Here is a 17,338-nt window from a genome sequence, read left to right as displayed (position 1 = left end):
GGGGTCTCCAAACATGCTCACTGCCTCATTCTACTGACCACACGCACTGCTCTGTTCGTGAAAAAGATACTTATTTGCGCTATTTAAGTTCTTGGGACTCATAAAATTTTTTGAAAAATCACAGACTTGAAGAAAACCTAGGAATTTCATTCGGTATAGGTGTATTGTTGGCTAATTTTAACTGTAACTTGTCAGCAAATTAGAGAAGAGGATACTCGGAGTAGCAGAATAAATGAAAGTTACGCTAACGTTCAGGGTCAAAACCATATTAAACGCGTAAAATGAAAATTTTTATTGCCTAAACATTTAATTGGCTAATCATTTGCAAATAAAGGGGGTCCTCCGTTCACAGTTATAAAATGAAACAGTACAGTAAGTAGGCAAAAAGTTCACAAAAAAAGATAACATGCGAGAAAGTGAGAGAGAGAGAGAGAGAGAGAGAGAGAGAGAGAGAGAGAGAGAGAGAGAGAGAGAGAGAGAGAACGAGAGAGAGAGTGAGAGAGAAACAGAGAGAGAGCGAGACAGAGAGAGATAGTGTTGTGCGTTGATTTAGATGTCTGTTGTTGAGTAAGGAAATAAAAGATGTGGAGTAAGTTAGTTCTTAGAGAGAGAGAGAGAGAGAGAGAGAGAGAGAGAGAGAGAGAGAGAGAGAGAGAGAGAGAGGACGCAACAGTTCAAAATGGCGTATACCAGGGGTGTCCAAACCTTTTGCAAGGAGGGTCAGATTTGATAAAGTGAAGGGGCCCAGGGGCCAATAGTTTTTTTGGGACATTTTTGGACTACAAATACACACTGTTATAAAACAAATTTCATTGTCCCAATTGTCTTTATTTTTTCAATGACAAAATAACCAAATATAAGCCACTCAGGTAGATGTGAACAACTCTAAAAACACAAATTCTGTCTTTCATTCATATCTGAAGAGTCAGATAAGATTGAACAAACTGTATGAAATACCTTAAATTTACATGAGTTTAGAATATTTTTTGCCTCATGAACATTTTAAACAGGAGTTATAAGTAATGCAAAGTTGTCTGTTATTATTAAAACTTAAAACAAGTGAATTTTGCTCTTGTCATTTACAATATCTTTCAGAAAGTAATAGTTTGTGTCACGTTTACAAGTTCATAACATCAACAGTATACCATGGCCACTTCGAACTATTTAATATTAAGTAATATTTACTTTTGATTTACTTTTGATTCACAGCCCCACGTGAAGAATCGCTGTTGTGATGCCATTTCAGCTTGGAGCTGCTTCACTTTATCAGCACGGTCACTCCCTGTTAGCTTGACTATGTGTTAGCATGTTTAGTCTAATATACCGTATTGGCCCGAATATAAGACGATGTTTTTTGCATTGAAATAAGACTGAAAAAGTGGGGGTCGTCTTACATTCGGGGTCTAGACATTCACTTGTGCGCAGCGGTACGTTAAATGTTGCTGGTATCGACTGAGTATGTTGCTGTGATCGTGTGTGTCTTTCACACAAAGTGAGTATATACATTTCATTTACTTACTACTGTTAGGGTTTTCCAGGTTATCTTTATCATAGGATTATGTTGGAATGCAACAGGCAATAAATACCTTACCTTGTCCTCCTTATCACAAGATCGTAAAACATCCCCTGAGATGTTTAGACTAGAGGACAAGGGCTTTCTATTCAGCCCACTCATACCCCCACTCTGTTCCTCCTAATAAATATGCCCTTGCAGGAAGGAGACCTTTCAGACTTCATTCGATAATCGCTGTTCAGACAGCGACGAATGGACTCTCCACCTGCAGGTGTCTAAAAGAACTTGCCTTGTCTCTTGTGGTTCTTGCAAAATAAGTTGGAGTGAGCAAATCTCTAACATTTTGGTGCCGAAACCCGGGATCCTCATACCCACCATCTGACCGGCGAAGGAGGACGTGCTGCATTGTCGACAAGCCAGCGTCCATTAGGAGGACCTGGAAAAGAAAGTCCTGGGAAGGGAATTCTTCGCTGGGCCAGCATCTTAGGTCTGCCTTCGTCTGACAGAGGTGGATTGACGGGATCCGGCGGTGCAACGAACCAGGGGACAAGTAAGTTAAAGCGCTAAAGATACGGCTTTGGTTTGTCCGAGCTATGAGATACGGCTTTGGTTTGTCCGAGCTATGAGATACGGCTTTGGTTTGTCCGAGCTATGAGATACGGCTTTGGTTTGTCCGAGCTATGAGATACGGCTTTGGTTTGTCCGAGCTATGAGATACGGCTTTGGTTTGTCCGAGCTATGAGATACGGCTTTGGTTTGTCCGAGCCATGAGGCCTAAAAAAGCGCTGGAGTTTGTGTGATTGAGTGTGTGACGGGTAGGATAAATTGACTAAAAAGCAGTTCTAGCGTTGATCCATGGCAATAAAACAGGCTAGTAATCTGTTGGAAGGTCAATTTAAACCTGCATTGAGGATCCTCAAAGAAAAAAAAATTGAAAAAAATTGTAAAACCTTAAGCTACTAAAATTAAGATGGGAAATAAGAACGGTAAATCTCTTGCTCTGCTCTTCTTTAAAACGAGAAGTTCATGGCAAGTAGATTTCTTAATTGTATGCAATACATGCTGAAGTGGAAGAAAATGTATGGAGTACAAGGAAATTTGAAATGTGGGAGAAGTGGTAGAAGTGCTAGAGTGTGGTTGAAAGCTTCACAAGAAAGAAGAGAACAAATCCAAAAGACAAAAGATAGAAAGTTGAAAAGTGATGAGGCCGCCATTCAATTGAGATTTGAAAAAGAATTCAGGGTGCATAGTGGCATCCCATTCAATGATACAGCTGAGAGTGCTTATCAACAACAGCTTAAAAATGCGCTCCTCACTAATTTCCGCCCTGAAATAGGCAACTGGGTGAGGAAACATTTGGTGGAAGTGGATGTTGCAAGTGTGACAACAACTATGCAATGGGCCAGACATGCTGAAAAAGTGATCAAAAAAGGCAAAAGTTCTGATGTATTTCATCTAGATAATGATGATGATGAACTAGATGAAGATACAACAGTCTTCTTCCAAGGGTCCCAGCAGGTTAGAGGGAGAGGTAGAGGCCAACAAGGTCGCAGGCCGCCATATAATTCAAAAACCCCCACGAGATTCTGACAACTGTTGGAACTGTGGGAGACGAGGACACTTCGCACGAGAGTGTCGTTTTGCAAAACAATATCAATCAAAGGGTGGAGGAAGTAGCAGAAGAAAAGCAAAATTTTTAGCATGACAAGCTTCCTCCTCTTTGAACGCTTATGCTCATACAGAGAAAGAAAGAATAGATGCCCATATGACAGCAAAACATGTCATTGTCAGATTATTAGAATTTTTTTTAGATTATTAGAAATCCTGTCCATCCAAGAAGTATGACAATGCTGTTTGTATGCCCAAATTACAAATGACTAGAGCTCAAATTGTGTTACACTAAAGTTAAAATACGCAAATCAAGTGGTAAATAAATGCAACTTGCTTCTAGAAGATAAATAAATAAAATTAGAATGTGCTGTCCTCGTGTGCATGGGAGGGACCAGCTCATGATCGACCACAGGAAATGGCCAGCCTGTGACGAATCATTGTTGCTGGGAACTACCTTTTGCATGCGAGAGCTGTGCATGTGTGTGCGTATATGTTAAAATGATGAACATTGGCTAAAGTTTTAGTATAAAAAAAAATTTGCTAGACTGTGGTCTATCCAATTTGCATAGCAGAACAGAAATGATTTTGAAAGATAAAAATGAGAGGAAAAAGAGAGAAATCTGTTTGCAAGCAGAAACTAATCCACACTAGTGCATGTAAAGTGTCGAGCCCACATGAGAAATTCGAAGAAAAAAAATAACAGAACATGCTTTCAGGAATTGGAAGAAGCTAAATTGTGAATTTAAGATTTTGCAATGCTACATTTAATAGGAATAATTGATTGGTTGTGTTATAAGATTATGCAAAATTCTAAATGCAAGCTAAATCTGAGAGATTGAGTTCTTCAAATTTAAAAACAAAGAAAAAATTCAGATTAATTTGCCAGTTGTTTGTTTTAGTTAAGTTTTTTTTGAATTGGTGGATTGTTCTACCAGGAAACCTGAGTTGGAAATGATATATGAATGTTGTGTGGTGAGCTTGGATGAATTGGGACCAATGTGATAGAAAGACTCCTTTTTGGAGACTGCGTGTGAGATGCAAATGAACATTGATGAATGATAGCCTGAATGAAAAGAAATTACAGGTTGAATGGTTGAAGTTGTTGGCGACTACTATGGAAAATTAGTAGAGCGACTTTGATGAAAGAATGATTTTGAGCAGGTTGTATGTTAGAAAGAAACACGTAGCTTTTGGATTGATAATTAACTAGAAAAAAAAAAAAAAAAAAAACTGGAGAACCAGTAACACATGTAGAAGATGTGTGAACTGAGAAATTGAGAAGCGTTTTGGACAGAAAGTCAAATTAAATGATGATGGAATCGTATGTAGTAAAGAACGCATTCTCCCAAAAAGTTTGTCGAGGTGTGAGGCATGGGCGTTGCCAGGCCTCAAAAAGCGGGGGAGTGAGTAGGACAGATAGTGGAAGATAGTAATAATACAACACTTTATGACAATGAATTTTCGAATACATTTGGTGTTATATTGTGGTAAATTTTTTGTTCTGGTGTAGATAGTTTAGCAACACGAGAGATTTAGAGGTTCAAAAGAAAGACAGTTAAAAGAAAACATTTTTGATTTGGACAATTGCAGGCTAACAGGAACATGAGAAAGATAAGAACTACGAGGTGGGATCCAATTTCATTGGGGAGATTGAGAATTCACAGCACCATACTCTAAATCACATTTTTGAGCAAGCATGACAATAACATGTGAGAGGTCAAGACATACAGATCAGGGCTTGATGTGGAAAGCAGACCTCGATGAGTTGATCTTCAATAATGATACAGAAGACAACATACTGTCTGATTAAATTGGAACTATAGATAAAATGTAGCTCAAAAATAGGATGAGTTGCAGGATTTACGATATAAAAACGAGACCGCTGTTATTAGAAGAATTTGAAGTTTGATAAACAAACATTACCAGCAAATTGATGGAAGCAGCTACATTTGGAGATAGTCTTACAAGTGTTCAAACCAGCCTGTCATTCTCAGTGTCAGGGCCCCTGAAACCCAAGCCGAGTCTTCGCCTGCAGCCGTGAACAACCACAAAATGGTGCCTGGCTCTGAAGCACCTTTGACCTTTGGCGAAGGACAAGAAAAGACTGCTGTTGTGCTTGGAGGAGGACAAGTACACTCCAGAGGAAATACAACATCCTCGGGGACGAGAAAAGACAGTGAAAAGCGGAGGAACTCACAATGATGAAAATTGACTCATTTGAACAATGGACTCATTCAAGAGTGATGGATGGGGTCGCTCTGAAGCAACAACAAAAGAACACCAACTTGATAGGGTGAAGTGCGGCAAAAAGATATGGACTTGGAGTGTCTGACAACCAAATCGCACTCCTTGCTACGGCGTTCCCAAATTTGGTGAAGCTTGGTTCAAAGTGGAAGGGAGGTTCATTGTGCACTGAGTTTGACAGAACTGAGGAGATTTGATAAATAAATAATTAAAAATTTGAAAAATACGTAGGGGTACAGATTATAATCAGAGATTGAACGGATTTGGATAAAACAAATAGGCTAAAACGGTAGGAAACAAGAGCAAGATCTTATATTTTGGCTCATCAAGCTTAAGACGTAGAGGTCGAGTTATATAAATTTTAGAACAGGACATTTGGCAGTCAGGAGGAAGCTAGGTTGCTCAATGTACCTACTCAATACAATAGTAAGTTTTTTTGCACCACAGTGGAGGTTGGATGGTCAGAAAGTTAGGTACGTTCAATTTTTGACATTCACACAATCATGCATAGGAGCCACACGGCGACAGTTAACAAGACAATGACTGCAATAGGGGCCACCTACGACTGCACCGACATGAAAAAGTAGAAGTGAGAGAGCAGAGTATGGGATTATATGCTAAAACGTCTGCTATACAGTTACCGATAGGAGATTCTATCAAGAGAAGCTACATGAGAGATGGATTAGAATCTCTTTGTCTGCGTGGGTGCGTGTGCGTGTGTGTGTGTGTTCACACCCTGTGTGGATGCGAGCGTGTGAGGAGAAAGAAGGCATGGATAAGACAATCTCTTTTAAACCAGGAGGCAATAAATGGGAACGCCCCTGTCATAAATAGTTTTTGGTTAAAGGGAATCATTAGGAAGTGTCCAAACTCTTCCCGCAAACATTCCTATTTGCCAGTTAAATGGGCACTACAATTGACTACGAGAGTTGCAAACAACAGATGAAGAGCAGTCCTTGGCAGATTATATGATCAGGACGCTCAAACTGTGTCAAAGACAAATTTACTGCCGCTTGATCTTTCCTCCTCACAGGTCGACAACCCCATCAATCCAGGAGACTGGGTCTACATCGAGGTCATCAAAGGAAGGAACTGGGCCAGCCACGACGGGAGGGAGCATTCCAAGTCTTGCTGACTACACATGTTGCACCCAAGGTTGCAGGACCCACAAATGCATTAACGACGACTGCTCTCCAGGAGGAAACTGGATGGGAGCTTTGGACATCACCGCTGTGTGCCAGGATGAGAGAGCCATTTTCAAGGTGTAAGGGCACTACTACCAACATGGCTGCACCATCGGACGGGACCTACTTCATTCAGAAGTTCAGAGGCACTGCCTCACCTGCATCCTATGAGTGCACGTGCCTGTTCAGTACGGATCATGGTTTTGTGGTCACAAGAGTTGTCCGATGCTGCCTGCCAACTGGACACGAGTGTGTGCGCCGGTGTGTGTGACAGACCTCACCTACAGACTAGAACATCATCAGCTGACGAAAACACGGGCACATATACAACTTCTTAGACGTGACAGATGTGATAATGATAATGAGACGTGGATTGCGTAGATGCTGTTCTGTTGAGCATGTTTTACAGAAACTTGATGATTTGACCACCGAAAATGCTTCACAAGTGATGGATACAATGATGTACTGTTTCTGTGTTTTTGTTTTTTATTGATAGCATTCTGGTCGCCTTAAGGCAAAGGGACCGTGTAAGAATTTTCCTGCTAATAACATCTGGCCAGCAGGTTTTTCGCTTACACAATAAGTTTGATCTGGGGTATTAAGGTAATGCCTCATCTTCACTGGAAAGTGTTGCTATCATTGTTTGTTGTTTTTATTTTTCCTATTCTTCTTTCTTCATTATACATATATATGTGTTTTTTTCTTACTTGTCTTTGTTGTTTGGGGTAGCATAATCATATGATAAAACAGGAGGGAGATGTTAGGGTTTTCCAGGTTATCTTTATCATAGGATTATGTTGGAATGCAACAGGCAATAAATACCTTACCTTGTCCTCCTTATCACAAGATCGTAAAACATCCCCTGAGATGTTTAGACTAGAGGACAAGGGCTTTCTATTCAGCCCACTCATACCCCCACTCTGTTCCTCCTAATAAATATGCCCTTGCAGGAAGGAGACCTTTCAGACTTCATTCGATAATCGCTGTTCAGACAGCGACGAATGGACTCTCCACCTGCAGGTGTCTAAAAGAACTTGCCTTGTCTCTTGTGGTTCTTGCAAAATAAGTTGGAGTGAGCAAATCTCTAACAACTACTGTCCACTTTTGTGCCGTTTGTCCGATCGCGGTTTACTTCGTGTGCTCGCCGTTTGATTGACAGCTCCGGCGCGCTCCTTTAAGTTTGCCTCACATCGTACGAGTAGCCGTTACGCAGCAGCACGGCGACTAACAGTCGCCAGCAAATGTATTTTGTTGTCTCGATGGCTTATGTTTGGTGTGTTGCCGAGAGTATTTCATTCATGGTTATTTAGTATAGCGGAACCGTTACGCGCAGTTAGTTATGTAATGTGTGCCGTCTACTAGTGTTGTGTGACGTCAGAAGTTGAGTGTTGACTTACGTGCTGTATTTGTGTCTGTGTAACAACTAAGCTAACATGAGGGTGGAAGGACAGTGTAGGGTCAAAAATAACGCCAAGGTTGCGTGCCAGATGGGAGGGAGTGAGTGTTTGAGGAGTCAATAGCGAGTGTGATGGATCCAGTTTTATTAAGGAAGGGGGATAGTGGGAACGTGATCTCTTTGTGTGTCTTGGCATGTGAAGAAATAGACAATAAAGCAGACTTTGACTTTGACTTTAGTGCCTATGAGGAGGAGCTCTGTTTTGTTACTGTTGAGTTTGAGAAAGTTGTGGGTCAGCCATGTTTTTATTGTAGAGATGCAGGTTTCAAAGTGGGTGAGGTGAGGGTTTTGGGTTGGTGTGGTGCGTATATAGATCTGGGTGTCATCAGCGTCGCAGTGGAAGTCCAGATTGAGTTTGCAGATGGCATTACCAAGGGGAAAGAGGTAACAGATGAATAGGAGGGGGCCAAGAACTGAGCCTTGAGGGACCCCCTGTGTAACTGGGGAGAGGATGCATGTGTGGCCAGAGAGAGAGATGAACTGGTTTCTGTTGGCGAGATAAGAGGTGAGCCAGTCGAGTGCAGTGCCCTCAACACCTAGTTGGTGCAGCCTTTGAAGGAGGATGGAATGGTTCACAGTGTCAAAGGCTGCACTAAGATCGAGTAGTAGTCGGATGGTGAGGGCACCAGAGTCTGCAGAAATGAGGAGATCGTTGGTAACTTTAACAAGAGCTGTTTCGGTGCTGTGAAGTGGGCGGAATCCGGACTGGAAGGGTTCATAGAAGTTGTTGGACTGGAGATGGGTGTGGAGTTGGGCGGAGACAATGCGTTCAAGGGTTTTGGAAAGGAATGAAAGGTTGGAGATGGGACGGTAGTTGGAGAGGTTGATTGGGTCCAAGGTGGGCTTTTTGAGGACGGGGGTGATGGCTGCAAGCTTATAGACAGTGGGAAAGTGGCCAAGGGATAGAGACTGATTAAAAAGGGTGGTGAGGTGAGGGAGGAGGACAGGGAGGCAGGCCTTAGTTAAGGTCGTTGGAAGGGGGTCGAGAGATCAGGTGGTTGTCTTGGATGCGGTGATGATGTCTAGGATGGTGGAGGAGTCGACAAGGGAGAAGGCAGTGAGAGAGGGGAAGGGCGGGAGGTCAGGAAGGGGGGGGGCAGGAGAGCAGGGGAGGTGGGGGAAGAGGAGTTATTTATGGTGTCGGTCAGAGAACTGTTGATTTGGGCGATTTTGTTGTTAAAGTTGACAAGGAAGGAGTTACAGAGGGCGGGTGAGGAGGGTGGCTTGGTGGCCGGTGGCTGGAGCAATTTGTTGACAGTGGAGAACAGTATGCGGGGGTTCCGGTTGGTGTTATTAATGAGAGATGAGAAGTAAGCAGATTTATATATACTATATATACATATATAAATAAAAATATTTTAGATTTTTGCGGCTCCAGACAGGTATGTTTTATTTATTTATTTTTTTGGGGGGTGGGGGGTGGGGGTGGGGGTGTCAATATGGCTCTTTGAACATTTTGGGTTGCCGACCCCTGGCCTGTCACGAAACAGACAGGGCAACCAAATGCAGCACGATCCTTAATTGAAAAGGGGGAAAGGGGAAGTGAAACGCTGGAGTTGCGATCTGGCTGGCGTGGCTGAGTAGCAGAGCTCAGCGCATAGTCGTAGTCAGAGGCAGGCAGGTGGTCGAGGCAGGCGGCGATCAGAAGCGTGGTCAAGGGACGAGCAAGTCGTCGGGGCAGGCGGCGATCAAAGTGTGGTTGGTCAGTTTACGGAAGCAGTTGGCAACAGAGAGCGTTCAGGGCACAAAAAGCAGTGGTGTCACGGGCAGGGTAAGCAGACAAACTGACAACCACTGGCAAAATACACAGAGTTTAAGTAGGGGGACCTAACGAGCTGTAGCAGGTGCTGGCAATTACTTCATTGGGGCTTGGGTGGAAGTCAGGTGATGCAGGAACGTGACAGAAGCCCCCCCAAAGGACGGCTCCCGACGTCCCAAAGACAGAACCCTGAGCCAGAGCAGGAGAACGGGCGGGAGTGGGGGGAACCCCAGACGCACGTTAATAACAGTCCAATAAGTCTGAGTCAGACGAACATGTCAACCAAGCACCGTCATCAGGTGGCACCACCACCCATTCCTCCTCCTCAGCTGTGGCATCAGGAGATGCCGACCTAGGGGCCGGCACGGGAACCAAATGTTTCTCTTCTGGACGACTTCGAGCAGGATCCCAGTCAGATTGCAACGCCTTGCCCGTCGAGTAGAACCAGGCTGCGGACGTTGCAATGGCAGCCGAGGAGGAGACTGAGCCGCAGGCTGCGGCTGACGACGAAACCGGGCCCGCGGCTGCTGCCTACGGATTGAAGAAGCGGAGGGCTGAGAGGCAAGGGCACGGGCTGGAGTTGAAGAGCGGGTCTGGGGCAGGGACTTGCGACAGGTGGTAGGGGGCAAGCAAACTGTTCCTAAACGGATCCCTGCTCGGCAGGTGCTCTTGGCACTCTTCTGGCAAGAGGCCACCTAGTGACCCTCACCCCCGCAATATAGGCACAGCCTATCTCTGAGGTGTCTACTACGCTCCTTTGCCGAGAGAGAGGTGCGTCCTATCTCCATCGGTTCCGGCCAGCTGCGTTGGGTGGGAGGAGTAGTAGCTGGCTTACTTGGACGGGGTCCCTGGCAGACGACAAATCAGACGGGGTAACAGGTGCTTTCCATGACACCCCAGGTGTCGGGCTGGTGTCACGGCAACGGGGGGGGGGGGGGGGGGGGGGGGGGGTTGCGGAGTCGCCTTCCTCTTCTCGCGTCATCTTGTCTGGATCTACCGATCTACCCGTGCTGCCAGGCCATGGCATCTTCAAGGATCTGAAGGCACTCGTAGGACACCATCTCATCCTTGATATAATCCGTCGGAAGGTGCCGACGAGAGCCGGGGTGTTCCAGTCGCTCCGACGCGCCACCGTCTGGATCTTGATGGAGTACTGGGCGACGGATCTGCTGCCTTGGTGCAGCATGATGAGTTCCTCGGAGGCGTCTTCCGAGGCTGAGCCCAAGTCGAACACGCGCAGGATTTCAGCTATGAAGGCGTAAGGCCTGTAAGGTGAGTGAGTACAAAACCGACCTTGGCTGGTTCCGTGGCGAACGTGACAGACTGGAGGTCAAACAAGACGCGGCAGTTTGTCAAAAAGTCCCGGACGTACTTGGGATCACCGCCGAACCTCTCAAAGTTGCTGAGTCTGGGCTCCAGGACATCCACGAGCTGCCTGGGCTCCGGGGCAGGACGGAGCATGGACGTAACGGTGGGCTGATCGGTGGGGCTGAGTGGAATAGTCGTGGACAGTACTCGTGCAGATTGCGAAGCAGCCAGAGGAGCCAATTCTTTAAGGGCCTTGAGAGCTTCTACAATCTCTTGGTGGAGCTGATGGTGCTGCAGGAGCTGCTGTTGCTGCTGCCGGACGATCTTCATTAATGTCGCCATCTCCTCCGCGATCTTGCTAATGTCCCACTCCGCGTGGGACAGGCGGTCCAGGCGGTCCAGGGCTGAGGGTCCGTGCGCTGGTCGCATAATGGTCAGTTCATTCTGTCACGAAACAGAGACAGGGCGACCAAATGCAGCACGATCCTTTATTGAAAAGGGGGAAAGGGGAAGTGGAACGCTGGACTTGCGATCTGGCTAGCGTGGCTGAGCAGCAGAGCTCAGTGCATAGTCGTAGTCGGAGGCAGGCAGGTGGTTGAGGCAGGCGGCGATCAGAAGTGTGGTCAAGGGACGAGCAAGTAGTCGGGGCAGGCAGCGATCAAAGCGTGGTCGGTCAGTTTACGGAAGCAGTTGGCAACAGAGATCGTTCAGGGCACAAAAAGCAGTGGTGTCATGAGCAGGGTAAGCAGACGAACTGACAACCACTGGCAGAATACACAGAGTTTAGGTAAAGGGACCTAACGGGCTGTAGCAGGTGCTGGCAATTACTTGATTGGGGCTTGGCTGGAAGTCAGGTGACGCAGGAACGTGACATGGCCTATACCTTTTTGCCAGTTTGCCTGTATGCCCCTATGAGCCACAGTGCCTGTTACTTTTTTGCCAATAATTCAGTAAAGCAATCAAAACTGAACCACATCTTCCCTCCTGTGTTCTGACCGACACCCGGGGGTGAAAAGAGCATAACCATCAGAGCCAACCCCCTATACAGTCCTCAGGCTCCCTAACAATAGCCCTAACAATAGCGGTAGCAGTTTGCATTATTTTATTGCAATGTTTTTCCTTATTCAGATTTGTTTCAAGACTACAGTTACAGTTAACTTCACTTTGATGGTTAATGCAGTTATTGCAATTTTGTTGTTTTATCACAGCAAATGTTTATTTACATTTCAAAAATGTACAAATGTGATTGCACTTTAGTTTACATATTTAAATGTTCAGATATTAAGATGTGATAGACAGTTTTTGCATGATTTGAATGAGGCAAAATAATATGCTTTTTCTCTCGAATATATTGTTATAATCATTTGTTTCAGATGTAATCATTTTCTGTATAGAAATTTAATTTGGTGTTCAAAAAGTCTTTTTTCAAACTTGAGTCTTGAAAAAGAGGGTGTCGTCTTATAATCAGGGTCGTCTTATATTCGGGCCAATACGGTATTAAACTATGGTGTCTCTTTAGGTTGAAGTCCTTAAACAAGACAACTGTCTCTATACAAATTAGAGAAACACAATTGCCTTGATTTTCAGTAAAAAAGTATTGTAATTCCCATTTCTCGTGAAAGCGACGACCCTCAATGTCAACTTTCCTCGTTTTCTTTGCAGTAGCCATGGCAGAAATGAGGGAAGAGGGGTGGTGCTGCCACCTTTTGGTAATAGGAGAAATTACAGTTTCAAGTTTCATGATTTTTTCTTTTTTTTTGACAGTGCAGGCGAGCCATAAATAATACATTATAAGACCGTAGCTGCGGGCTGTATGAAGTCTGACCAGGGGCCGGATTTGGCCCACGGGCTGGACTTTGGACATGCCTGGCGTATATCATGTGAGTGGGTAACTCTTTCTTCCTCGGTCTACAGCCTCTCTTGTGGTGTATTCTTCCGCCGCGCGCACCAACTAGTTCCCGCGTGCCTTACGAATCTTACGACACCTTTACAACGCTTACGACGCAAAACTGCTTAGGTCAAAAAAAGGCTTTAAATATATGAGACGTGCCGTAAACACGAAACAACATAACTCGAGACTGTCGTAAATAAGACCCCTTATACTGCATATATTTTACATCATGTAAAATAGTTTTTAAGTCAATTGGTCAAATACTGCATATATTTTATCAAGTGAAATAGTTTTTAAGTCAATTGGACAGCTGATTGTCCAATCCACTAGTGATAAAATTAGAGCATTTTTGAATGTCTGCAGGTGGATAATTTGAGATTGGCCTTAATTTTATAAATAAAAGGAGGAGGATACTGATGGAGAAGTACAGAGAGGGTCAAAAAGAGCTGTATTGTGTCTTTGTAGATCTGGAGAAACCATATGACAGTGTGCCCAGAGAGGAACTGTGTTATTTTATGAGGAAGTCTGGAGTGGCAGAGAAGTATGAGAGAGTGGTACAGGATATGTGGCACTGAGGAAAAGACAGAAGGCAGAGCTGGAGGCTTTGGCAGTGACGCGGTTGGATGGGATCAGGAACAAGTGCATCAGAGGGACAGCACATGAGGTGTTTCAGCGATAAAGCCAGAAAGGTCAAACTGAGATGGTTCGGACATGTACAGAGGAGGGATAGTGAATATATTGGTAAAAGGATGCTGAGGATGGAAACACCAGGCAGGAGGTCAAGAGGAAGACCAAAGAGGAGATTTATGGATGAAGTGAAAGAGGACATGAAGTTAGTTGGGGTGAAAGAAAAGGATTCACAGGATAGGGTGAGATGGTTCGCTGTGGCGACCCCTGAGGGAAAAAGCCGAAAGGAAAAGAAGAAGAAAAGGAGGAGGATTTATTGGTAATTGGACATTCTATTATTTTTAAACATTATTTTTATTCAGTGTTATCTGCACCTATGATATCAAAAAGGTTTTGTGGCTACCAGTGGGTTTTTTTTTTTGCCCTGAAAGACGGTCAAAATGGCTTGCTGACACCTGATTTAGCTTTGAATTCATACAGCTTTATACTACATTTAATGTATAGCATTGGATTTTCAACTTGGCCTTTTTTCAGCTACATAACATACTTCCGGTGAAGGCAGGTTGTTGGAATCGAGGCCATCGATGGGCTTGGTAAGCAGTTTGTCTCCAAGGATGCTCTGCAGGTGTCGAGCCATCACTGACTGTTGCTCCACGGAGCAGTGGTTCTCCAAGGAAAGGATGAGAGGGTATGCCGATGCCTAAATCATGATATGTATAGTGGAAAATCAAAGATCAGAAGAAACATAAAAATAAGTTGTAGAAAATGCAATTCAAAAGTCTTTACACTGTACCCTGGCTGGCAACCGGTTCAGGGTGTCCCCCACCTACTGCCCGATGACTGCTTGTCCTCACGGGGGTCGTGGGCGTCCTGGTACCTATCCCAGCAGTCATCGGGCAGTAAACAGGGGACATCTGAACTGGTTGCCAGCCAGGGCACAAAGAGACGAACAACCATCCACACTTGCACTCACAATTTGGAGTACTCTATCAGCCTACCATGCATGTTTTTGGAATGTGGGAGGAAACCGGAGTGCCCGGAGAAAAGCCACGCGGGCACAGGGAGAACATGCAAACTCCACACAGGGAAAGCTGGAGGTGGAATTGAACCCAAACCCTCTGTCATGCTGTCATGCTTATTTTTCGGGTTGTTGTTGTCTTGTCTTGTATCATAGTTTCACTTCCTGTTTTATTTTGTCAACTCTCTTGTTTCAGTTCGTGGCTCCTTCCTCTGTGCTTCTGTTGTCTTGTATTCCCTGATCCCGATTGTGTGCACCTGTGTCATTTGGCCTAATTGTCTGCACCTGTGTCCCCGCCCTTTTGTGTGTATTTAGTCCGTCTTCCCTTTGTCTTGTGCCAGTGCGTCTTGCCCCGTCCCGACCACCAGCGATTCCTTGAGCTAAGAGAACCAGTAGATGTACTCCCTTTTTTGTCTCGCCTGAGTGTGACGCCTTTTGTTAGTCATTTTTGCCCTTTGGTTTCCCTCGGTAAGAGGCGCTTTGAGTTGTTGTTTCCTGTCTCCCACCAGTTGGAATAAATCCTTTTTAGTAACATTCTGCATCCGAGTCCTTTGCCTTGAACCCAGTCTGACACCCTCCTAACTGTGAGGCGGGCGCTCACCAGTGCCCACCGTGCTGCCGTATATGTATATACACATACAGGGTCCGGCAAAATGATTTGACAGTATACAGGACTGTCTCAAAGAATTGGAATATTGTGATAAAGTTCTTTATTTTCTATAATGCAATTGAAAAACCAAAAATGTCATACATTCTGGATCCATTACAAATCAACTGAAATATTGCAAGCCTTTTATTATTTTAATATTGCTGATTATGGCATACAGCTTAAGAAAACAAATATCTCTCTCTCTCTCTCTCTCTCTCTCTCTCTCTCTCGCTATATATATTATATTAATATATATAAAAGGACAAACCAAACAGTCTACCGTTGCCACTGTTTGGTTTGTCCTTTATGAGCCTTTTTGTCCTTTATGAGCCTTTTTTAACAAACCCAGCATTGTTTTACCGAGTATTAGTATTAGTGTTAGTGTTTTGCCCTTACCTTAAATGCATATTCATTGATTGTCTCTATGACTTCAACAAAAGACACTTTGGAGGTGAGAGTGTAGCCATGGTAGATGACTGGTTGTCCTTTATCTCCATCCCAACAGTCCAACTCCACACAACGACAACCATGTTTCAGGGCTCTAAAATACAACAGGCATCTTACTAAGTTACTAGTATAACTAATGAAAATGTGCCTTTAGATTTTATTTTGCAGTTTATCAAAATCTATACATTTCAAAAGTATAATGCAATACAGGAGGACCTCTACTCCTGGTTGACACAAGATAGAGTTAAGAAAGCTGGCTGTATTGTTGTGTGCCACAGTCCCGCCCCCACAGCCCGCAAGGCTATTTGCTAAGTTTACCATAAACCAAAAGGTCTCCTCGCAAAAATAAGTTTTACCTCGCTCTGTATCTGTATTCCCCAGTAAATTGTTGAACTACAATAGTTGTTTATTTTCACGGTGTATTTTTTTTTTTATACTCTGGCTGCATCTGCTCATAGTACTACACGCGCATGCATGTGACAGCAGTCTGCCACATAGATACACATAAAAACTGGATGGGTGGGTAGGTAGGTGGGTCAGTGGGGTTGGGTAGGTAGGTTTGTAGGTAGGTGGGTAGGTAGGTACTTTATTGATCCCAGAGAGAAATTCAGTGTACGGCAGTATCCATACCCAAGAGCAGGCACATTAAAGAGAGAATAAAAAAGAGTATAACAGATATGTAGAAGATTCTTAAGAATGTCATGCACCGGTCATATATAGTATAAATAAATGAACAGACAAACAATAAACATCAATCATGTTACATATGTTAAATATTAACCCAATTCCTAACCTAATTCCGATATTCCACCTCCCGATGAACCTTATTTTTATTTTTAATCGAATTGACTATGGATTGAGGGATGGACCGGTGAAGGAAGCCCTTTTAAAATAACGAGAACGGACACTGAGAAAGACGTATGAGGATAGAAGGATGCCCAGGTCGCGGACAAAGGTGGAGGATGGACTGACAAAATCTTGTAAAGTGCCTACTCTCTTCTTTTTTACATCACATATTGTGTTGACTTGGGTTGTCTTTATGAAATTTTCAAATTGGTTTGATGATCTGAAACATTTTAAGTGTGATAATATGCAAAAAAAAAAGTTTTTTTAACAGTGCCATGAAAAAAATATATATATATAAGCTTTAAGAAACACATCTTACCGGATATATGCCTCGATTCCGCTCTCTCCAGTCAGCTGATCCTTAGTCAAGTATGTATTGTGGGAAGAGGAAATGAAGTAGTGTGCAAGTGGTTGTTTCATGTCTTGATAAACGCGAACATGTTCCGGGTCAAACACAGAATTCTCCTTGGACAGCATGTACATGGTAAAACCATTGGGTGTCATCAAATGATTCTTCTGAGCTGTATTGAGCAAAAGACAAACATGACAGACATTTAATTCGCAAAGATAGCTTGTGTTAATATAATTCCATTCATTCCATTTTAAATGCTTGTTATTTTTGTAGTTCACCTGGAACCTGGAACCATATTTGTATGTGCAGGAGAGGAATACTGTAATTTCACAACCATTGGGCGCACATAAACGCCTTTACTGTTCTCAAAAAATGAAGGTGCGCCTTTTAAGAAGGTGCGCTTTCTTGTGGACCAAATTTCAAAAATCTGTAA

General features: G+C 43.8%; 1 protein-coding gene and 1 long non-coding RNA gene across 10 annotated transcripts in view; one reads left to right on the top strand and one right to left on the bottom strand.

Moving 5' to 3' along the window:
- The window catches only part of LOC125989970 (1-phosphatidylinositol 4,5-bisphosphate phosphodiesterase delta-3-A-like), an 89,802-nt gene that overhangs the window by 39,887 nt on the left and 32,577 nt on the right, over nt 1-17,338 (bottom strand). For all 9 annotated transcript variants that reach the window (XR_007488758.2, XM_049756496.2, XM_049756498.2 and 6 more), the window contains 3 exons: nt 16,873-17,074; nt 15,657-15,801; nt 14,141-14,293 (listed from right to left, as the gene is read on the bottom strand). Coding sequence is in view for 8 of the 9 variants with exons in the window: in XM_049756496.2 (XP_049612453.1) it covers nt 14,141-14,293; nt 15,657-15,801; nt 16,873-17,074 (500 nt within the window). In the remaining variant the exon portion in view is untranslated. The remainder of the gene's footprint in view (nt 1-14,140; nt 14,294-15,656; nt 15,802-16,872; nt 17,075-17,338) is intronic.
- The window catches only part of LOC137839769 (uncharacterized), a 203,226-nt gene that overhangs the window by 171,499 nt on the left and 14,389 nt on the right, over nt 1-17,338 (top strand). The window lies entirely within an intron of this gene.

The sequence above is a fragment of the Syngnathus scovelli genome, chromosome 20, assembly GCF_024217435.2.
Source record: "Syngnathus scovelli strain Florida chromosome 20, RoL_Ssco_1.2, whole genome shotgun sequence".
Lineage (NCBI taxonomy): Eukaryota > Metazoa > Chordata > Actinopteri > Syngnathiformes > Syngnathidae > Syngnathus > Syngnathus scovelli.
This window is presented reverse-complemented; position numbering and strand designations above follow the sequence as displayed.